The sequence below is a fragment of the Hydra vulgaris genome, chromosome 15 (genome assembly GCF_038396675.1).
Source record: "Hydra vulgaris chromosome 15, alternate assembly HydraT2T_AEP".
Taxonomy (NCBI): Eukaryota; Metazoa; Cnidaria; class Hydrozoa; order Anthoathecata; family Hydridae; genus Hydra; species Hydra vulgaris.
Window position 1 is genome coordinate 45,174,208 of NC_088934.1, and position 25,088 is coordinate 45,199,295.

At 27.9% G+C, this 25,088-nt stretch overlaps 1 protein-coding gene and 1 long non-coding RNA gene across 3 annotated transcripts; one reads left to right on the top strand and one right to left on the bottom strand.

The window, feature by feature from the left end:
- Positions 1 to 70: 70 nt before the first annotated feature.
- On the top strand, positions 71 to 23,941 carry LOC136092374 (uncharacterized). The gene is made up of 3 exons (XR_010644376.1): positions 71 to 345; positions 20,857 to 20,923; positions 23,625 to 23,941. It is a non-coding gene; the product is annotated as an uncharacterized LOC136092374 (long non-coding RNA).
- Positions 11,856 to 21,562, bottom strand: LOC101235090 (protein big brother). Of its 2 annotated transcripts, none has more exons than XM_065820486.1 (6): positions 21,405 to 21,562; positions 17,965 to 18,051; positions 17,605 to 17,670; positions 16,941 to 17,057; positions 16,674 to 16,778; positions 11,856 to 16,515 (listed from the first exon to the last, which is right to left on the bottom strand). In XM_065820486.1, the coding sequence occupies exons 1-6, from the start codon at positions 21,480 to 21,482 to the stop codon at positions 16,471 to 16,473; spliced, it is 498 nt and encodes a 165-aa protein (XP_065676558.1). In that variant the 5' UTR covers positions 21,483 to 21,562; the 3' UTR covers positions 11,856 to 16,470. The 2 variants fall into 2 exon arrangements, with proteins under 2 accessions (XP_065676558.1, XP_065676557.1); XM_065820485.1 differs by having other exon boundaries at positions 17,605 to 17,718; positions 21,405 to 21,558.
- Positions 23,942 to 25,088: the final 1,147 nt, after the last annotated feature.

Sequence of the window (25,088 nt, forward strand, 5' to 3'; positions counted from 1 at the left end):
CGTAAACTTTTTTTATATATTGAGTAGTGACGTAAGTTTTTTTTTGTATTTGAGTAGTAACAAACTTGTTTCTTGTATTAGAGTAATGATATAACTATTATTTGCTATTGATACACGATAAAAATTACGACTGCAAAATCTACATAAAGAAAAAAAAGTACAACTTTTGAGAACAATGTTAATCGTTTAGGGTACCTATTAATTATATCTATGAAGCTCGCTTGTCCTTAAAAACCAAATTAAAATTAGATTACGCTTCGTAACGTATTTGTTGAAATTCGGAATAAGAATAAGCATTAGCGTCAAAAGATCAAGTATTTTCAAAAAAAAATTTTCATTCGCCAGGTCAGTAAAATGCATTTTTATATATCATATATTACTTTTTGAATAAAATTTTTACACTGCTTCTTAAAGTTCTTGTTTTTATATATATAGATATAGTTTTACATACTAGTCCTAAGCAGTAAACAAAGCAGGCAACAACACGCTAACTGTTACAAAACAATCTCAGTTGTTATGTAACAGTTTTTTCTAAATTAACCTAATTTTCAATTAGTAACTTTTTAAAATTTCAATTAAAAGCCAGATTACAATCCCAGCAAACATTTGGTCTTAAAAAAACGTCTTTTAGCCGTATTAAAAACGTTAATTACGTTTAAAAGACGTAGTAAACACGTTTTTATAGACCAAATGGTTGTTGGGATGTAACATGCAACCATACTGACATCAAGCTCAAAATTTTTATTTGCATTTTAAAAAACTTTTTTGCAAAGTTTTAATTGTTTAATAGCCCAGAGTTTATCACGGAACTTTATTTATGTGTTTTTGTTTTTGATAGTGACCCGTTTGTTTATATAATTTTTTTCAGATAGTGATCCACACTGTCATTGTTCACTGTCAATATAGTTGTGTATAATGTCACTATCAATATAGTACCTGTCAAGATAGTTTTAAAAAGCCGTTTTAACAAACCTATTCTTTGAAGATCTTTCAAAAAATTATTTACTTGTTTTTTCAACTAAATTTGTTTTAACTAAATTAAATTACATTGTTGTATTTCTTTCTCCGCAGAAACATTAGTAACAGTACAAACATTTTTATTTGCAGGATAAAGATTTTAACCATTTATTATTGACATTCTTTTTCGAGCGTTGGTATGTTTGGCGCTCAGACACTCTTACGTTGTTATCTATTTAGGTTTGGCTAAAAAGTAATGAGCATTTTTCTAAAAAACTCCTTAAAAATTATCGTGAGTTTTCGTGAGGTGATCTTTGAGGTATATATGAAAATAGGGAGTATGCCAATATTTTTGACAAGTTGACAAATAAATAGAATCTGGAGTTAATAGAAATATAGTGTTATATTGTTATATGTATTTTCACATTTTGTTTATATATTTGTTAGGTTCATTAACTTTAAACGAAAGAAATATATTTTTAAGCAATCAAGATGTTTAAAAAATTGTTTCAATTTACTTTTGAAGGTATTGCTATAATATAATATTGTTTGAATATAAAATTACTATAAATGACAAGAAACTACAAGCTTGATCCTTGTATTCCAAGTAATACAAGTTGTTTAAGAAAGAGGGTATTAAATGAGAAATACAAACCATGAGTAAAAAAGGTGCCTTGCAAATGCAAAGGCACAGCGCACCATAACACTGTGCTTTTTAAGAACAATTATAGTTTTTAGCAATTTAAGAAGCATGACGTATACTATAAACAAAGTAATAGTGAAAAAAGAAAACAAAAAAAAAAAAAAAAGCTAAACGAGAATTGAATAAAATGTAATTTTCATCTTTATTTTAAACTTTTAAAATTTAAAAAAATTTCACACCGAAGTTGCAAACATAATAACAAGAAGCTTTATATAAAAATATTCAGAAAATATTATAAAAGTAGAACATAAAATTTTATAAAAATAACATGCTAAAAACCAAATAATTAATTTGTATGGATAATATAAATGCAAAGTTTATTTTCAAATTATCTAATGTTTTAAAAGATATACTTTTCCAGACATTTTTTTTTACAAACTCAAAATGGCAAAGATGATCCTGATAATTAAAGGAAGAGGTATAGCTAAAGTTAGCAACTATTGTCCCAAATCGGTTTTATACGTTTGTGTGTGTATGTGTATGGTTATTAAGGTAGTCCAAGAAGTCCTCACAGAGCACTGCAAATATTCAACTAGGAAGTTCACGCCTCTATTTTTACTAATATCACAAATATGGCCAGAGCTGGCATTGACATTTAACTAGAGGTTAAAGCGATTGTTCTAAATGCGCCGGATATATTGACATCGTGAATATTATTTTATTGTACGAAAAACCAGAGTAAAAAAATTTTAGAGGGTTATGTTTTTTGTTATGATGTTTGTTTTTAGTTGTTTATTTTTTGTATATTAATTTTAGTTATAGTGGGAATGGACTCAATCAATTAAATAGATATCCTCTCCTGCTTCCTGAAAAACAGATATCTAGTATATATTTCATTTTTGTCTAAAGATGTTCATCCGCAACAGAAAAACAGTTTTAAAACTGAAATAATCACTAAAGATGTTACACAACCAAAAAGATATTTTAAATAAATAAGTTAAATATTTTTAAATATATTACATATTTTTCAATAGCGAACAGTTTATTTGAAAGCTTTAAGAATAGCGAGCTAAGAACAGCAAGCTAAGAACAGCGAGCACTTTTATTGAAAACAACCAAATAACTTGTAACCAACTTAATAGCAAGCAAATTCTGAAAGCGCAAAATAATGTTTAAATAATGTTTTGACTTTTTCATATGCGTTATAATTTTTTTTTTTAGAAAGTTAATTACAAAATTAGTTATATAAAAATAACCTTGTTTTACCTTGCATGGGATGTACGGGGGAGTTTGCATTAAAAAAACACAGATTATCATGAGGTAATTATACATTAGAGTCCATCAAAGCAAGTTAGTGCAGTTATACCAGTTTTTACTGATTATTTAAAACAATTTCTAAATCCTAATTGCCGTTGAAGACAAATCAAAGCTGAAATTTATCAGTTTTTTCTTAGGTAAAATAAAAAGGCAATTGTCACTGTAAATTGATAGAGTTATCTATGTAGCAAATACTAGATTATAATTATTTAAGTGCTTTAAAACTCCTAATTCGATTATTCAAGTACGGACATTTACTACATATAATGAACCAATTCTAGAATATTGTTAGTTTGGTCACCACTCTAAATTAAATTAAAGTCTGTTGTAATGCCGAGAAGAGATTTAATCCAAAAATTACTGACTTTAGTAGTTTATGTTATTCTAATCGATGACAGGTGCTCATTTCGGACTCACCTAAGATTAGAGTTATAAAACATGAACTAATTTGTATGTTTTTATATATGCATGATTTGGTTTGTAACAAAAAATGGGTATATATATGCCATTAACAAGAATAACTTTACGCGTAGTCATGCCCATTAAATACGCAAACAACATTCTTAACTCAATTTATGCAAATGTAGGTTTTCTCACCAAGTTGTCAACAATTGAAAGAATCTGAAATCAAAAGGTGCAGAAAGGATCTGAAATTAAAAACCCTAAAGTATTTGTATTTTTAAAAAAAGAAATCAATTCCTCCATTTTTCATTTAAAAAGCACTGTTTAAACAAAATTACAATAAAATATTAATATCGGCATTATAAACTGTATTTGTTATGCTGTATGCTATCACATCACTAGAAGCATACTTTGACTTCGGTGTTCTTTAGAGCATGTATTAATAAACTTTATTTTACAAAAGTTTCATCGCATTAACTTTAACTTAAAACAAAAGCTAAAACTTTGTAAAACAAAATTTCTTATTGTATTTTTATTTATTTCCTCTTCTGAGTCAGTGTCAATATTATTTATATTACGTTTTTTTAACATAAATAAAAAAAATAAATTTTTAATATAAATAAAAAAAATAAGCTTTTAACATAAATAAAAAAGAAGACGAGTTCAGCTCATTAAAGAGAAGACGAGTTCAGCTCATTAACGAGAATCATAACCCGCTTCGACCGACCAAGAGTAAGTGAGTTTAAGAAAAATACCTAAATATTAACACCTTGTGGCTGGATAGCTCAGTTGGTTAGAGCGTCAAAAAAAAGTTAAAAAACCCGGAATATTGAACAATACAAGTTCAAATCCTGCCACCGCCAACTCAGCGCTTGAGTAGTACTTCGGTACGCAAAAATGTTGGTCAATAACGGACGCTACTTTAGATTAGTCTTAATGACTATTTGAGGCTGCTCCTATGCTAAGCCAACAATATCTTTGGGTATAAGAACATTTTATGCAAAAATATAGCATGGAAAATTCAATTAAATAAAAAAATAAAAATAAAAAAAAAATAAATAAATAAATAAGAAGAACAAAGAATAAATAAGAAGAACAAAGAGTGAAAGACAGAAGAAGTCGAGTTAGAATGATCGCAAACTATCACATCTTTACAATAACAGATCATTACACAAGTCGTTGTAAATTTCAAACTTTTTATGTTGTTTCCAATATACTTATGGCTTGCAGTCTTAGTAGATTCCATTCCATCAGTCTTGATAAACAAAATTCATCTCCTAACTTAAGTAAGACCTAAATCTCCGAATAAATCATCTAGCTTAAGGTGGTACCACAGGAAAAAAAAGTTAAAATCAAAATTTATTTTTTAATGTTAATTGGTACAAAATTTAATGCTTCTTTAAATGATATATAGGTTTCAGGTGTTTTTATGTGCTAAAATAGTGTTTTTAAGATTTTATTAAAAGGCAGTATGAAGATTTAGTCCATAGAAACACCTTAGCAACGGGTGTTACTCCATATATCTTGCTTTTTATTGCTAAAAAGGGATAGGAATTTAACTGAATTAAATGTCATATAATGACATTTAATAATAATAATATACTTTGCATTTCCGATCTAAAAACCATTACTAACCATTACAACAAACTTATGTAAAAACCTCTACAATGGAGCTTAAAAAACTGTCTACTGGGAAATAAAAACTGTGTACTGGTGTACAACTGAAAGTAAATTAACTATGAGTACAAAAATATCTAGCTGGCAAAATTTTATTAGACATCACAAAAGAAAGTGGAATGGCGTTATTCCAAGGAAATGTGCCACAAAAACTAAAATAAAGAACTGACTTAGTGAAAATACTTGTTCCAGTAGCAGGAAACTCAATGGCAATATAAATATTAATGATAGTTTTTTGGATAGGACTTGTGATAATGATTATTTTTTTTTTCTACTTTAATATTTTAAAAGAGATTTTATCATTTACAGCTTGTCAAATATGTCATAACCTATTAGACATTGTTGATCAACTTGACAGTCGTATGGGATTTTGCCATGCATTGAAACTCTTTTGTTATAGCTGCGAATGGAGTTAAGAATTTTACACCTCAAGTACAATTTCTCAAATAAAGATGCAGGGACGCAATATGTTTGAATCAAATATTCGTAGTGTTATAAGTTTTCGAGAAATCGGTCGTGGTTTTAGTGCTTTGGAGACATTTGCAAGATGTATGAACATGCATTGTTTAAGTGTAAATTGATTTTCGGGTATACAAAACAAAGTAAGCAATGCTTATGAAAGTGCAGCATTTGACAGTATGAAATAAGCGTCTGATGAGAAGCAAAATGAGGTACCAGGAAAACCAGCGCATAAGCGAGTAACAATTGATGGTACTTGGCAAAAGCGCGGGCACAGCTCTCCTAATGGAGTTGTTACAGCAGTAATAGATGATAAATGTGTTGACGTGCAAATCTTCTCCAAACATTGTAAAAGTTGTCAAGTTTGGGAAAAGAGAAAAGGAACTTCTGCATTTGAAACATGGTTTGGAAATCATCAACGTCACATAAATCATCGAAATTCATCAGGATCTATGGAGTCTGCCGGTGCCGTTGAGATCTTTCGTAGATCAATAAGTGAACGCAATTTAATATACCATGAATACTTGGGTGATGGAGATACAAATTCTTTCAAAAATGTTGTTCTTGATAATCCCTATAAAAATTTTAACATAGTGCCAATCAAACTTGAATGTGTATGGCATGTACAAAAATGTTTAGGTAATAGGTTACGTAACATAGTGAAATCATACAAGGGTACAAAAACACCTATGGCTGGAAAGAGCAGACTAAGTAATAAAACAATTAATACCATGCAAAACTGTTATGGCATGATTATAAGGAAAAATAAAGGAGCACTTTATGCTATAAAAAAAGCTGTGTTTTCCATACTTTTCCATTTTACGGATTTTGAAGACCCAAGTTACCGCCATCAGTTTTGTCCAAGAACACCAGATACTTGGTTTAAATGGCATCTAGATCAAATTAATAAGACTAATAAGTATAAACCTACTGCTAGTATGCCTATGTGGATCCATTACATTATTCTTTCAATTTTTAGACAGTTACCATCTGATCAACTTCTTAATAAATGTTTACATGGAGAAACTCAGAACGCAAATGAGTCTCTAAATTCAATTATTTGGACAAAGATCCCCAAAAATGTTTTTGTTAGCAAACAAACACTGGAAATGGGAGTTTATTCTGCTGTTTTACAATTTAATGAAGGTTGTACTGGTATTACTAATGTTTTCAAAGCATTTGGCTTACTTGGAAAGTATACCCTGAAAAAATCGGTTAAACAAGATGTTAGTCGTGTAAGAAGAATGTTGCGGAAAGATTTGATTGAAATAAGAAATCAACGAAAGAGACTTAGAAGAATACATAAAGGATTTTTAGACAAAGAAGAACAAACGAATTCTTATATACCTGGTGAATTTATCTAAGATTATTAAGTGTTTTTTATTTTTTAAACTTAGTTTTGAAGGCGAAGCCTTCAATTTTCTAGAGTTATGATTTTTGTGAAAACTCTAAATTTCAAAACATGATATCTTATCTAATAGTATTGCTTCAGAGTTGAAATTTTCACCAATGGTTCATTGCATATTAAAGAATTATTTAACAGATAGGTTTTTATAATGTTTTCTACTTTTTCCTGTAGAAAGAGTTTAAAATAAAAAGCACCAAATTTTTCTAAATATTTATAAAAAGTTTATTAAAATCTGAAGAAACCTTTTAGGCAAAAAATTAAACGGTTAAATGAAGCAAATCTATCATCAGAACAAGTGCGCAAAGTTTCAACTTCATTTGAAAACTATAACTTGAGAAATATGGTTTCAAAATTTCGCTTTTCAGCCCATATTTTAGGGTAAATTTCCGCCATTATAAATAGTTACCTAATATTTCAATTTTTTTTTAATTGGAAAAAACATAAGTATATAATAAATCATAATGAAAATGAGTTTTATCTTAGAATCTAGATTTTAGTTTTTTTCCTGCGGTACCACCTTAATCTGATATGGAAAGTGAGGTTGAAAAGTTATTATTGGTGCAAAAACTTCCTATATTTCTTTTCTACAGCTACTCTTGAGATTAAATATTCATTTGATCTTCCTTTGTAAAGGAATGAAAAAACAACATATGGCAACGTATACATAAACATAAATACACTAGCGTTTAAAACTTTATTAAAAAATATATATATAGTAAATACTTCATGTTCAATTAAAATAAATGTTTAGAAATAAATGCGTTTGGAGAGTATGATGAGAAATATGCTTACATTTTTAGGTGGTACTGTAAGGCTGTCATAATGTTGGGCAGGTGTTGTAGATGATGGTATGTCTGGATGTTAAAGAACTTGTCTCCCTTTACCTTTTCTGTTCTTAGTAATATCAATATTCAAAAGTAATATCAATATTCTTAGTAATATCAATATTCAAAAGTCATTGTGATGGATCTTCGACTCTTATTGTGATGGATCTCCATTCTCTAAGAACGGCAAAAAGTATTGTCTTTTTTTTTGCTTCGTAACCATCCTGTTAGAGTTGTTCGGTTCCACGTATCAAATCATAATCACCCATTTTAAAATATTTTGTGTACGCGTAACCCAATATGGTACCTTTTACAATTTATGTAATACCCGCTTGTTGCTAATATAATATCCAAATATATAGCAAAATATATAACAAATCATATCCAATATCCAAATTTATAACAAACCATATAGTAAAATTTATAACAAATCATATTAGGAGATTTTTGAGATCCTCTAGTAGCTTTTATAAGAAGTAGCTTTTAAATAGTCGGCAAAAATACAAATATAATGCGTTTTAAATACGTATTTAAAGTAGTTTAAGATGTTTTTAAAACAAATTATTTTAGTATTGAGCAAAAACTTTGTGTGTTTGATGACAGACATGCAAAACATTTTTATACATTTCATGGAAGTTTATAGAAACAGAAAAACCTCGTATTTAAAGTACATACTAATGACGTACTTTTTTCGTCTACAGTATTATTATCTACCTTGTAATACACTTCTTTTCTTTCTTCTTCCAAACCTAAGCTGCGATAAAAGCAAACTAACTACCTCACATGAACTGTTTCGCGAGGCATTGACGATGAATGGCGCTTAGTTGCCGCACCTAACGTTACACTCCTACTAAAAAAGGAAATAGGTTAATAATCCGAGATTTTATGAAATAATTTTTACATAGGACATCATATTTTTATTTTTGTGGGTGTTTAAAAAAAATTCAAATATTTAGAAAAATGATTTTTTTTCTTCTTCTTCTTTTCCGGATTAATTTAGTTTGCCGGTAATAAAGAGTTGAAAACAGGTAGTTATCTTTATTGAACAATAAAGCATGTTTACTTATTATATCGTTTTGTTTTTTAAAACAATAAATTTGGTTTTAGGAGAATAATCTGAGTCAGTTTTCTATACAATTCATAACCGTGAAAATGAAAATTAAGCAAGGAAAAACTATTATGAAAAAACTTTTCTTTTCTTTTCTTGGTGTTTAATTAATTTAATATATCATTTTTATTTATTTTTTATTTTATTCATTTCGTCATTAAAAAAAGAATACAATGCCGTTTTATATAAATAAAATTTACATGACCGGGGCTTAAAGAAGACAATATTTGCCTTACCACTATACCCCGACGTGCTTTCATCAGCAAGCATGTACAATCATTAAAATGTAAACATAAAATTACTTTGTACCACATAAAAAATAAATACAAATTTTAGAAGTATGTTAAGATCAGTAACTAATCTATAATACACGAGTTCAAGCGAACTTCTGCCATTATTAATATCGCGCATGAAAAAGTCCTGGAACGAATTTAGAAGGGTAAATATTTATTTTGTCAGTTGCGAATTAGTAATAAAATACAAGATGAAAGTTAACTGTGCTGTTATAGGATGTACCAATAGTTCCTATAAGCTAGAAAAGTTGAAAGATAAAACGTGTTTTCAACACGAAGGGAAGATACTCTCCGAGTGTGGATGTGAGGCACCATTTCGAATGTATTGTTTCCCTAGTTTTAAAAGAAATAGCATAAAAAAAGAACAATGGATTAGTCAGCTTAGACGAGAAGGAAATAAAAAAGGAAGTGCATGGAAACCAGGAACTGCAGATAGAGTATGCTCTGATCATTTTGTTGATAAAATTCCAACTGTTATGAACCCTAATCCAACAATAAATATGGGTTTTTATCAACCTGAACAAAAAAAACCTAGAAGAACTTTAATGAAGCACCCAATCACTTCTTTACCATGTTGTAGAACCTTTGTTGACTGAAAAAAGTATTGTCACAGAGTTTTCAAGTCTTAGTTTTAATGCTGATGTTTTATCACCTATATTATCAGACCATACGTATTCATTGAGCTTACCACAACTTAACTATTGTACTTCATGTGAATACAAATCTTCACTTATCACCTCTTATGTTAGTAAGGTAAATAGCCTTACTAATCAATTAAAAAAGTCAAAAATAAAACAAACAGTCAAGCTTAAACAAAAATTCTCTTGGAGATTAGTTAACAATGATAAAAGAATGAACTTTTATACTGGTATATCTTCGATTGCTATTTTTAATGTTATTTTTGGTTTGTTAAAACCATTTTAACCCTCCATTCGTTATTGGAGAGGCCCAAAACATTCACGTAGCAAAGTTAAACAACTAAAATCTATATCTAAATGTAAACTGTTATCACACAAAGAAGAATTTTTAATGACACTTATGAGGTTGCACTTAGGTTTATTAAATGAAGATATTGCTGATCGTTTTGACATTTCAAAAGCTTTGTGTTCTAATATATTTACCACTTTTATTAGAATTATTGCTTATATTCTCGGAAATGCTATTATTGTTTGGCTCCCAAGTGAAGTCATAAAAAAAACTTACCAGAGTCCTTTGTGAAAGCAAAGCATCACAAGTGTAGAGTGATTCTTGATTGTTTTGAAATATTTATTGAACGTCCAAAGTCCCTTTACAACCAAGCAGTGACTTGGTCTGATTACAAGCACCACAACACTGTCAAGGTATTAATTGGTATAGCACCAAATGGGTACATAACGTTTCTATCTAAATGTTACGGTGGAAGAGCATCAGATAAATTTATTACAAGTGACAGTGGTTTTTACAATCTGTTGGAAAGAGGCGACGAGGTGATGGCAGACAGAGGATTTCAAATAAGAGAAGAACTATTATTCTGTTATTGCAGTTTATCAGTTCCACCAGGTGCAAGAGTAAAGAGTCAAATGACTGCAACTGAATGCAAGAAGACTACTGATGTTGCGAACTTAAGAATTCACATTGAAAGGGCCATAAACCAAATAAAAACTTTTCGAAGCTTAAAAAATGTATTACCCATTTCTATGCTTCATCATATGGATGATATTATTTTATCGTGTGCAGCTTTATGCAATTTAAAGCCTGCTTTCATAAAAAAATAATTCAAGCTTAAAAGTTTAAAACATAATTTTTAATTTAGTATTAGTCACGCGTGCTTAATACAAGGGGGTGGGGAAATTTTAGTCCAGATCTAATAAACAGGGGGATCTTAATTAAAGGTCAGATGGCAATTTTTTTGTTTTACACAACACACATGATTTTTTTATAGATTGACAATTTTTTAAATCTGATTACACTGAAAGTTTTATTTTTTATCTGTGAATGATATTATATTTTCCATTTTTTAAGGCCGGTTTACACTGAATATTTTTCTTATTTTTGACATTTCAACATTTTTGACATTTCAGCAAGTAAAAATTAATAAGATTAGTGGGTAGGAAAATTTTCTGAAAATTATTAAAAGCCCCTCTACAATTACTCTTGAGTCTTGATTGAGATTTTTGTTAAATTTTCCCATCCACTTTTTAATAAAACCCTCCAGTTTGTTAGATCTGGACTAAAATTCCCACCCACACTTTAATTCCCTCCCCTTGTATTAAGGACTCAATAGTAAGCACGTGAGAGTATTAAAATTGTAAATTTTTATAATTACTTGTAAGGGATGCCGGACACCACCGTGCACTTTTAATGAATATATATGTTTCACACTACTACTGCTTTTTATTATTATAAATAGCTTGAATAACCATTTTGATTTTCAGTATTTTCTTTACCTAAATATTTGTACACCATTATTTGGATCTTATAATAAGACAATAAGTTATTGTTTCTTTTTCTAAACTCAATAAAAATACCAATTTAAATATAAGAAGGATTTTATAATTAAAAAAAAAGATTTTACAATTTTGTTCCAATCAGTTAATAGAAAAATCTACAAAGACAGTTTTTAAATAATGATCGTTGTAGTATTTAAAAAAATCAACTTTCATACTCAACCAACTAGCTTCATCAAATGCAACTTTATCAATTTTATACCCATGAGCTGTCCATACCATAAAATAACAATTGTTCATCTTAGCAGTTCCCATTTGAACCTGACATTGAGTATAATATCTATGTTTTTTATTAATGACAAACTTGTTATTTAAATTTTTTTTAACATAAGGAAGAGATATATTTGGATCTTGTGGTGTTGTATGGTTAATTGAAAATGGGCATTTTATTTCTAAACAAGCTGGTGGGCAACACGAGCATCTGATTACTCTATCAGGGCTTCCACCTATATAGGGCATTTCAACATCTAAAAATAATCCGCATTCATTTACAGTTAAATTTTGATGAAGAGATTTCATCACTTCAAAAAACTGCTTTGCTGCTTCTATTTGCTCTCCCATACTTTAATGCAGGTATATCTGGGTTCACAAATGTTAGCCCTGAAATACTTTGGTGTAATGACCACATATCAACTTTAATGCCCATGTTAATTTTTTCAATTTTTTTTAGAACATCATGAGCTTTTGAAGCAGTTATAACTCGCTTTCAAAAATTAAACCAAAGCTCATTTGTGCTTTGACCTACAGTCATATGCTCTATATCAGTAACAATTATTTGAGTCATATTTGTTTTCATGTTTTCACTGAAGGAAAATTTATTGTCTGACATAACAATAATGGCTATTTCAGCAGAGTTAAATAATAAATAATTGTGTATATCAGGATATAATAATATTGGCCAACAAGTTAGGCCCTCGTCTTCTGATAACCAGCCATTACTGAGCTTAACAGGATCAGCTGTTTTAATAGGCATAACGTTCTTCAGCTGTTTTAATAGGCATAACATTATTTTCCATTGCACAATATACTCGAGCTGCAAGAATTTCTTTCTTTCCAGATATCTTCAAGCCACGAAGACGTAAATAAGACTTCAATTTTTCAACTTTCATACTACATACTATATCATAATCCATTTTGATCTATATATGTTTTATATTTGTTTAAAAGATTATTGGCTTAGTTTATGTTGTTTGTTTATACTTCGTTTACTCAAGAATTAAAAGCTGACTTGATTTATTTCCCTCATAAACTCGATCCAGTTTTTTTTTAAATTCTCCGTAACGCGGCTTGAATTGGTGTATTAAAAGAAAATCGCAAATAAAAGATTAAAAAAAAAAATAATAATAATAATTACACCTAAAAATTAAAAATAAGTTAATAGGAGAATTTAAGGAAAATTTAAATTAAAGACCAGTTAATAAGATAGTTGTTAAAAAAGAAAAAAAAAAATTAAAAAGAAAAAAAAAGACGAAAAAAAGAATCTTAAAAAGAATTTAATTCATTAACGTCGTTAAGAAGTTTTTGTTTGAGTTTTTGTTTGAATAGAGAAAGTGAAGAACAATTTTTCGGCTGATTATTTAATAAAGTGTTCCATAATTTAGGAACTCTGATGGCAATAGGAAATTTATTAACCAAATAATGCATTTTAGGTTGCTCATAATTGTAATTTGAAAATCTTGTAGGGTACTCGTAGTTAATTTTATTGAAAAGTGTATTAATTATTATAGGAGTTACTTTATTATGAAATTTGTACATAAATATAAGAATTTGATAAAGGTTCAACTGAAAAACATTAAGTATGTGATGATTTTTAAATAGTTCTTTAGAATGTGTAAAATGACCCGCACCTGAAATAATTCTAACAGTGTGTTTTTGTCTACTAAGCAATTTTTTAACTTTACTTACATTAGAGCATCACCATGCAATATTTGCATAGTTTATATAACAATGTATGAGGGAGAAATTTAAGATTTTTAAACAGTTTTGGTTTAATAATTGCTTAGCTTTGTATAGAATGCCAATAAGTTTTGTAATTTTATCTTCTAACGTTCTTATGTGTTCTCTCCATGTCAAATTTTCGTCAAGTATCACTCCTAAAAACTTTGATGATAACTCTCTAATTATTTTAGAGTTACCAATATAAAGATCAGGAAGTTTTAATGGAATATTTTCTTTATCGTAAATTCTATGAAAAAAAAGTATACTTAGATTTACTTAAATTTAAGGTCAATTTGTTTGCCTTAAACCAATATTGAATTTATTGAAACAAAATTAAAACGTATTGCATATACATATTGGATAAACACAAAAATATTGTTGACCACATTATTTCATTCCTAATAAGTAATACGTTATGTAATTTTACTACTCTAAATACATTGAGTTATTTTTTGTGAAACCCATGGAAACAACTTTTCTTCTGAGTCAGGCGAAGAACTATTTTGCATTTTGTACAATATAGCCGACTAAATCCAGTCTTGCAGAATTGACATCTGTTTTTTGAATCTTTATATTCCGGCCAATGATCTATGCAATCATAGCAAACATCCACACAAGGATTTGGTACTAAAGGCTTCATCAATATCAACTGATCTCTTTGATGGTCTATCAACTGACTTTGAAGGTAGTTCTTTTCCAGTAGATATAAGAGCTTCAGCCACACTGGAAATAAATTTTAACAGTGAGTACTTTTTTTGGGTATATTTATCACCATAACGACAATATAGAAGCCATCCATTGACTTTACTGATATCTACACAATGAAGTATCACCTTCAAATACCACCTCTTTGTTTTTATTGGGGTGCAATAAAGGGATATCAGCATGTCAGCTAACTCCCATAGACTTGTTATACTCCTTTGCTATTTCAGGACAGGAAACATTGACATTTGATTTAGTTTTTTGATTTCATCTTTTGACATTTGATAATGAAATGGGGGTCGAGAATGTAGAAACAAGTTGAACACATTTGTTGTCAAACTATCTCACCAAAGCTAATCCTGAATTAACATCCGTGAAATAGCAACTGCTGCCACGTCCTTTTTTTTTAATTCTTTTTCTTTTCAGAGCGGACATTTTTAAACTCTATTTGATTTAATAGTTGCTGTGGTTAAAACTCTATCAAAACAAATCCAAAGATGTAAATCAATTGTCAAAAAAAGTTTATGATTCACATTTTTTGGAAAAGTTTCGCAAAGCTTTCTTACAACATATTTCCCATTATATTTCATATTTCCACTAGCTCCAGAATACAAAAAAAAATCTTACATCATACTAGATGTGCCAGCTCTAACAAAAATTTTAAACCCCCATTCTACTGGCTTGTTTGCATTGTATTGATGTATGCCACTAAATTTGGTTTTAGCTGGAATTACTTGTTTGCCTATACTCTAGTTTTCCTCATGCTAAATAGTTATACGATTTTTCCTCACACCATCAAGAATTGGTTGCACCTTAAACAGTTTATTGTTATTATTAGTAAAATCATCTTTCTTTCTATTGTTATTGGCATGGAAAAATTGGTTTATATCGATTTCTTGACATAGCATCAGCTATTGGAGCATATCTTGTTTCTTTCGCCCAATACATGTGGTAAGCTGGTAGTAGTATAATTGAAATCATCATGTGCATACCAAGAAACTTCGCTATTTCATCTTTATTTGTGTTCATAGATTTTCCATTTTTCTGAACACTGTAAAGGTTTGTTTGTTCCACAAGTGTATTAGTTATAGAATCATCCTAGAAAAGCTTGAAAAAAGTCAATGGAGCCATTTCATCAAAATGTTGGAGTGGTTGACTAAACCCAGCCTTAGAAAACTCAAAATTTGATTGTGGAGGGCCTTTTTTTCTTTATCTATAGATACGTTTTGGCTGCATACAATTATCAGTTTCAATTTCATTACCACTTTCAACACTATTATCTAAATCACTACTATCGATATCTGCTACTTCCTCATCAATCATTTTTTCGAGCTGAAAATCAGCTTTTTCGTTGTCATCATCCTCTAAATCAGATAGCTCAGAATCCGGGCAAGGAGATATTTTATGATGAAGAGCTTCTTCAACATTGTATCTAGTTTTGTAGTTTTTCTCCATTTGAAATATATACGTGTGTATTCCTAATTAACTATTTAATTTTATTTTATAAAGAATCGCCATTAAACATTTATAAAACAGCAACATCAGAGTCTAAAAACTATTAGTACAAATATTAGGACAGAAATGTTTCTTAAAAGTGTACGGCAACCATTATGATAATTTTTTTCTTATTGCTGAATCATCATAAAATACAATAACACTTTATACATAAACAAATTAAAGACCAGGCTTGAAGTTAGTGGCTTTTATTTTTTATTGCCATACGGCAACAATGCCCCATAAAAAGTCAAGAAGTTAAAATTGGAAAAATGTTCAGGAAATGTAAATCATATTTCCACCTAGTGAGGCTTGGTGTGCAGGGTAGGCGCTAAAAACGTAATAACTTTAAAACGGTCGATGCTACAGAAAAAGTTTTTACATTTTTGTAATTAGCAGAGAAAATAATTTATTAATAATAAAAAAATTAACAGTGAGAAAAAATTTCGTAATAGTTTGTAACATGCTTTTTTCAACTCCAAAAACTGTTTTTCTTAACTTTTAATAACCCCGTTTTAATAACACCAAACAGTGTAAACTAAAAAAAAAAAAAAGATAAAAACATTTGGCATATAGATCTGATTTTACGAAAATTTTTACATTTTCAAGATTTTATAATGACAAGTTTAAACAAATATTATATTTTAAAAAATTACAGTATTAAAAAAGCAATGTTTCTGTTCACCCAGTTTTACGATAATTCGTAATGAACAAATTCGTAAGTTTCAAGTTCCATATATTTTCATTCAAGATACAATTCTCTTATCCAAATACTGCTTCATGGCACGGCGTACATTGAAATATTGACTAAAAGATACATACATATACTATCAGTTTGTTTTTGTTGTTGTTGAAATTAATAAAAAAAAACAAAAAAAAATTTAAACTTTTGAAAATTTAAGTCGAGAAGTAAACCAATTTTTGTTATAAGTGCCAACTGTATCATATCTATCATATAAATATACCTCAGTACCCATCAACTCCTGTTTAATTCGTAACTGTCTTTCTTCAAAATTCTGTTGCCTTATTATAGATTGATTTACAGCGTCTCTCAATATTGTGTCTTCAATCTTTGAAAAAGTGAATTGAAGTTAAACTTATTTTCATTTACTTATTTCCTTTTTTATCTCATTTCTACAATATTTTAAGTTCCAAACTGCAACATTTCTTTAAAATCAATAAAAAAAACAAAAAGGAAAACCTTTAAATGATTAAAAACACATAAAAGAAACCTTTGCATTGTAATCATCATATTCTAAATATCCAGTTCCATCAAGCTTTTGTAAATCAATGTATCCCCGAAATATAACAGATACTCCGTTCATAACAAAACAACTTTTCAGGTGAACCTGATAAAAAATTATAAGTTTTATATATATATATACATATATATGTATATATATATATATATATATATATATATATATATATATATATATATATATATATATATATATATATATATATACAAGGTCATCCCAGAAAGTCTTACAGGAAGGGGGGGGGGGGAGGGGAAGAGGGAGATTTTTTTATTAGACAAAAAGTTTTCATTGGAGAAAATTTTTTGTCAAATGTTTAAATAATGGTTTTATTTAAGTTTGCATTGAATATATTACCGGTAGGGCTTCCAGAAGATCATGGGATCTTATCATGAAACGATACAATATATACCACAATAAAAAATTTAATAGTCTAATATACTTCACAATCTATATAACAAACAAAATAAAGTATATATATATATGTGTATATATATATATATGTGTGTGTATATATATATATATATATATATATATATATATATATATATATATATATATATATATATATATATATATATATATATATATATATATATATATATATACACAAGTAAAAAACTAATAAACTAAATACCTTTCCCAATTCTTTATCAAAATCCATAAATTCTTTTGATGGAATCATACCTTTCTTTTCTTTTAACTGCGGACCCAAAAACAAAAGCAAATTGGTTCCCGATGATATAAATGCCTTAAAAATTGGGTGTAAACAAAAACTATAAACATATTTAATATATATATATATATATATATATATATATATATATATATACATATATATATATATATATATATATATATATATATATATATATATATATATATATATATATATACTCACACATAAATATAAAAGTTATATAACTTTAAATAATATTTTTATCATAAACTGTTGTTACTTGTATGGAACTAAATTATTAATAATGACTAAATTTACCACACTGCATCTTCCTTCAAAACATTCAGTTTGGAAACGAACAACTCTTTCTTCGTGTCCTCGATTTCGATAACCTGTATATCGTATCTGAATAAATAAGATCTTTTGCTTTTGTACAATGCAATATGAGCTTTTTATTTCTATTTGAACTTTATTTCTAAGGTTTTTTGTTTTTGAAATAATGCCCTTACATTTTAAACCTTTAAATAAGTATTTATTGACGCAATTTGAGTTTTATAAAAAATATATTTTAAAACTTTTTTTTCAACTCAAAGAAGAATCATTAACGTCATTCAACATAATTTGCAGCTTTAAATACGTCATTTACATTGTTAAAATTTATTTTTAAGTTAATAATGACAAGTTTAAAACGTCATTATAACTATGACGCAGCTATTAATAGTGATTGTAACAACACTGCATAATCATTTAAACTAATATAGTTTCTTATTTTAATAAGTAACACTCTTCATCCTGTTTATCATAAGTTAGAATAACATTAATACTTATAATGTCAAGAAATAACTAATAAAGTTTAGGTGCTTAAAATAAAATTCATTTCACATTTAAATTTTTTTTTATAAATATTAACACTTGCATTACAAATGTTTATACTTATAAACTTTATACTTCGTTTTGTTTAGTCATGAACATTGCAAACGTTCACAAGTAAACAAAAGTTAGCAGTTTAAGCTTAACGTCAAAGATGTTTTAAACACCAAATAAATCTCAGCAATTTATTTGGTGTTTAAAACATCTTGTTCAAGACAAGTTGACGTTAACAATGTTACTTTTTTTAATAAATTTAAATACTAAGAAAGCAAAAATTAGACAGTGTTTGCAGTCCTGTGTTACACACTCGCTCAACCTTCAGTACTTTAATAAAGCTTTTCATATTCCTAATAGTTTAAAAACCGTTTTGTGCTCTAAAAAGACGCGGCACATACAGAACTAAATATGCTTATCTGACATTTTTACCATAACACTATTATTTTATCAAGGTTGTTGTTGGTTAATTTGTAGTGCAACGAAAAAGATTTATGTTAGTACATGGTCTGCATTATATTATTTAAACGTTTATACCAGGGTTCGGCAACCTGCTGCTGGCAAGCCTTGTGTAGTTCTTTCAAGATGCGGCTCTTTAACTCCGTGCACAAATGTTTATATATAATATTAAAATAAAGATGTTGGTAGCTTTTTAAAATTAAAAAAATATTTGTAAATTGCAACTTTTGGCTCTTCTGCCTCATATAAAATAGAGTTATTATATAAAATAAAATTTTTTCTCAAAATATTTTACTTTAATCACTTTTTTTGTCTTAGTCGTAAACTAGTCTATTTAAAATATTGCTTTGTTTTTTTGCACTAAAATTTAATTTTTTTTTAATTCTTTTTTTTTTATAGTTACTTTAGGTGCTCCCAGAAGTCCTTACGGTCTTATCACAGAACACCGCGGGAGAGCATTTAACAAGAGGTTCTCGCTCCTTCCGTAACAATGTAGCATATTGGGCTTGAGCTGGCGTCGAACCTCGGACCTCTGGGTTTCCAAGCCAGAACTCTAACCACTGCGCCACGGCTGCTCAAATTTTTAGGAAGATGGAGGGTGGGGTGGGTGAACACCCCCTTAAAATCAAGTCAAATGTTGATGTAATTTTATAGGGGGTTTCTGGAATTTTGACAAGTTGTTGACAAAATGGAGGGGAAGGTAAAAATTCAAGAAAAATTGTTGACGTAAATAATGGACATTTTACAAAAATGTTATTAAATTATGTTTAAATTTTTTAGTAACTTCTAATTGGTAATATTTTTAAGTGAAAAGGCAATAAAGAATAAATTATAATTTATTCTTTATTGCCTTTTCACTTAAAAATATTACCAATTAGAAGTTACTAAAAAATTTAAACATAATTTAATAACATTTTTGTATTTTACATTAATGTATTAATGTATTAACTAACTAGTCTATAGACTAGTTAGTTAATACATTAATACATTAAATCTAATGGAATAAATAAATATATTAATAATTCTATTGGAACAAATTAGACTTGAGTATCAACAAAACTAGTTTGTCGAAAAAAAATAAGGAAGAAAAAAAAACAACAAGTTTAAGGCGGATATTTATACTTTGTTGGACAAGTTCTTCAAGTAATTAATATCATAACGAAATGCCCGAGAAAAACAAAAAATATAATAAGAGAAGATTTTGATTTATTATAAAGTTCTAAAAGAAATATATCTAAGACTGTCGAGTAAAATAAAGAATTTGAAGATTTAAATAAAATTAAGTCTGAATGAGTTAAGCATGAATGATGAGAATAATCTTAAAACATCTTTAAACCGTCCATCAAAAAGTAAAATAGTTTAATGCATCGCTGAAATTTACAGAAGAAAAAAAAAGCACTGACAAAGCATGAGATGGACTTTGCAAATTTGAAAATGAATTAGATGAAACTAGATTTGATGTTGTGAATGAATGCGGTTGTTCTATTTTGTAATTTAGCTAAAAATCTTAATTCTCTCTAAACAAAAAAAGTAAAACAACTATAAAATTTTAACTAAATGAATTCATCAATTTTACTTGGGCTGTTCTTTTTTAACTGGAATTTTTGTGAAATTAAAAATCATATAATCAACATAACCTAGACAGAGATTGTGGCAACTTTTTTTGATGTTCTATTATTATTAATATACATATACAGCCGTAAAATAAACATAAAATATATACAGCAAGCAGAAGAAAAAAAAAAAGAAAAAAAAAAACATCAATAAACATTTAACAATATGATATAAATATTCTTTAATTATATGAAAACTGTTTATAGATTTAGATTACATCGAACTCTAGGCGCCGAAACTCATGTGATGGTAGATTTTATATTTTTTTGTTAGGGTTGATGTTCATTTTGTTGAACAGATTTAAGCGGAGGAGCCCAAAAAGAGACACAGCATATTCAAGGTAAGATCTTACGAAAAGTTTGTAAATATTAATAAAGATAACTTTCAGAGATGGGGCAAACCTTTGAGCTAGGTATGTATTAATTGAAAATGCTTTGCAAAAAATTGTGATTATTAGAGCCTGAGAGCAATAAAAACCCTAAAACTTGTGTCCCTAAATGTTAGGACGATAACTTACTGCTTTTTGCTTATTGATTATGGTTATTTATAAAAAAATAACTTAAGCGTAAACTATTTTTTATTATAATTAAAATAAGTTTTACTCCTAACAAAAGTCAGTTTGCTATATATGGTTTTAAATTTAAAGGTGTTTTAAAATCGCCAATTACGGTATGATTATTGTAAACTCCCATTCTAACACTTCAATTTCGTTCAGATTAAACTCTGAGTTTTTGTTGCAATTTTATAACAACTTTTGAAAATCAAATTTTTATCACAGTGTTATCAAGTGACCTTTTTTTTAAAAAATTATTTCATCTTACCTCAGATTTTTTTGATAATTTTCGGAATAATTCGTCCGTCTCAAACTTGTTTTTTTGGTCTGGAACGATACGTGCCATATTTTGAGCTTATGAATATCATACAAATATCGATAGCTTCACCAATAATTTAAATATTTTTTCTTAATTGATAAAGTATATTCAAGATATAAAAGTATTTAGAAAAAAGTTGTGCATATATTTAGAGAAACGTTTAGAGTGCATATATATACATATATATACAAATTATTTTTAATTTGGAAGATAGTGAATCCTAACGACCAAGTGATAAATGTTTTTCCAAACCACAATATGCAATGTGATTGGATAAATAAAACGGTGTTAATAAATTTATGACGTAACTACACTAATGTCAGTCTTCAATTAGCATTTATAAGGGTTTTATTAAAAATTGTTGTAACGTTTGTTTTGTTTTAATTTGGAAAGTGCGTTTATAAATGATCGATTTTCTTGTGTTTTTTAGTTTTTAATTAATTTAAATTTAAATTCAGTTTATTTATTTAATGTTTTTTTATTTTAAATTCTAGTTGCTCTCAACACCAACAGTTTTCAAAGTTTTAATATGCGATAAACTTGTGAGATTATATATTAGAGAGATTAAATTAGTGCTAACGTTTTGTTTCACAAATTTTAAAAAATAATACATTTAGTTATCTTATTGTTTCATAATAGGGTTGTCGAAATTCGCTTATTTATGGAGGAGAGCGTAGTGAAAACTTATTTTTAATTAAGCTTTGTATCGCGCGCTCTTATATAAATAACTCGATTTCGAAATCATTTGTTCCAAGTCCCTAGTTCCAAGAAGATCTAAGGGTTTAAAACATAACTTTGGAAAAGCGCTTAAAAGCAAGTTTTCCGCCAATGCTGCCTTAACGGCTTGAGCAGACATATGTAAACATAGATCTAATGTTAGCACTCTAAACACCTTCTTTTTGATGAAAAATCAATACTTTGATGGCAACTTTCATAAAAAAATATTTTTAAGAATGTTTAGTTGTAAACTTTTAATTTGGTTTTGCTTTTTCATTATTGTTTAATTTATTTAGTGGCGTGCCTGACAATCAACGGAGGCGGTCGCTTCCTTGTTTTTGCGGTTCTTGTTGTAGCATTATTTTTTTTTAAATAATTAAATCTTTGCAACTACGTTTATATTTAAAAATGTTTAATAACTTTGGACTTATATGTTAATTGTGCAATTAAGTTTACTTTAACACTCGATGACTTGATGACATTTATTCTTGAAATAAAAATACTTTCACTTAAATAAAAATACATTCATTCAACAATTGTGGTTTTTAGTTGTTTTATAAAAATAACTTTGTTTTTCAATTTTCTCGGTTTTTTAATGATGCATTTATAAACGTTATGTTTTAGTATTGAAGGTGATTACTTCTTTTTATTTAGATTGCTGAGTAACATTTTTTTATGGTAGTAACATTTTTAGTAGTAACATTCTTTTTTATTTTGAATCAATTTTTCTTAAACTTTCACGTCTGTAACTTATGTTCTTCCTGTTATTCCCTTTTCATTAAATTCTTCTTCTTCTGTTTTTTTTTTCATAAATTAATGCTTTGGAACTCTCTCTTGGTTTCTTTACCACATTTAACTATGAAAGAGACTCTCCTTGTTTTTTGTTTCAAATAACTTGTAATTTTTCCTGTTAATTGAAAAGATTAAATAAAAAACATCTTCTATTGCAACAAAATTAGAATTGATTTTTTAAATAATAAGTGATATATGATTTTTTTTGACGTTGTTGCCACCTTTACATATATTTCACCGAGTCCCGATCAGGTTCGTTCCGAAGAGATCTTGAAAATAGGGGCGGGGGGAGGGGGGAAGGGAGGGACGTATCTGTTTTTTGCAGAGTAAGATCTAGAATTTTTTTTGCCGACTAAGATCTAAAATTTTCTGGGGAGGAAGGGGAGAGGGGTTAGATATCCCTTAACGCTTCCCCCCTCGGGACGCCTCTGGTCCCGTTTCATTTTCGCCGCCCGTTAATATGTCATACAAAAAAAGATAAAGCTGAATTAAATAATATAGTATATATAGTATAGGAATTTTATGATCAAATAAATAAAAGCAAGACAAAAATAAGTGAGTATAGATTTTTTTCTTTTTCTAACATGAACCGTTAAAAATTTTTTCTGAATTGTTTTAAGAGTATTTTAAAACAATTTTATTTTTAAATAACTTTCACAGGTATGGCCCACAATATTGAATTTGAAAAGAACTTATTTATTAAGATCTTCGTACGACAAAATTATCGTTTGAAAACTGTGGGGGTATTTATGAGAGATTTTTATAAAGTAAGAAATTTATTAAATCACAGCAGTCAAGTTTTCTAGTTACAAAACGTGGTCCATCAATTTGGAATCATTTCCAAAATCAAAATATTAAAGACCTAAAAAGCATTTCATCGTTAAAACGACAAACTAAAATGCATCTCCTTAATTCCTGACATATATATTATAGTTTACAATATTTCTTTTCAGATTTTTAAACTTTTGAAATTTTTTTCTTCCGTTATTTCTTCTAATGTGTTTTAATATTTTTTTGTTTTCAATTTTTTACTCTTAAAAAAAAAGAATTTTGCTTTATTGAATTTTTATTTTACTTTAAAAATTAAAGTTTTTTTTTCTAATGAGTGACTAAAGGGGCTCTATGAAAAGGTTGTAGTGATAAACGTACCATTTTTACCTATATATATATATATATATATATATATATATATATATATATATATATATATATATATATATATATATATATATATATTATAAATTAAAAAAAATTAAAAACGTTTTTTATCAAGGTTTTTAACGTTTACGATGTTATTTATTTTATATGAAAAATTGTAATAGTGTTTAATCAGCGAAATAAAAGTTCATAATAAAAAAAAAGAAAAAAAAAAGAATGAAATATATTAGAGACACCATATTTTGTTTAAAACATGAACAGCAAAACTTGATTTATATAGAGCTTATAAATATAAAGAGCATTGAGTTGTCTTTAAAGAGATTCGCCTCTAATCGTTTTGTTAACGCCAAATATAATCCTGCATACACTTTTCTGTTAACTTTAGATTTTTTCAGCTTACTAAAATTGGTGCAATCCCCATGCAATCCCCTTGCAATATTGCAATTGGTAAGATAACTATGATTTCACTATATATCTATATCTATATCTATATATATATATATATATATATATATATATATATATATATATATATATATATATATATATATATATATATATATATATATATATATATATATATACATTTCACGATTAATTTTATAGATGAAGCTAGCTAAACCATAAAAGAATAAAATTTTAAATTATACATTAACTTTATACTTATAAACCAAGGACGTACAGGTTAGGGCCCTGCAAATCGGCATTTTTAGAACACGAATCGAAGCAAATCTTCACTCGAAATCTGAAGTTTAAGCTTTTTTTTATATGATATTTTTCAGAAAAAAATATTTGAATAAACTTATTTTTAAACTGCTTCTTGCATTGGTTAACGTTTGATTAAAAGGTATTTACGAATAAACAAAATTAATTTGATAGCGCCAAAGCGTCAAATATCTAAAAAAAAACGCAACAAAATCAAAACAAGTAAGAGTTCAAAAAACTTGAATCATATTTTTAAATTCG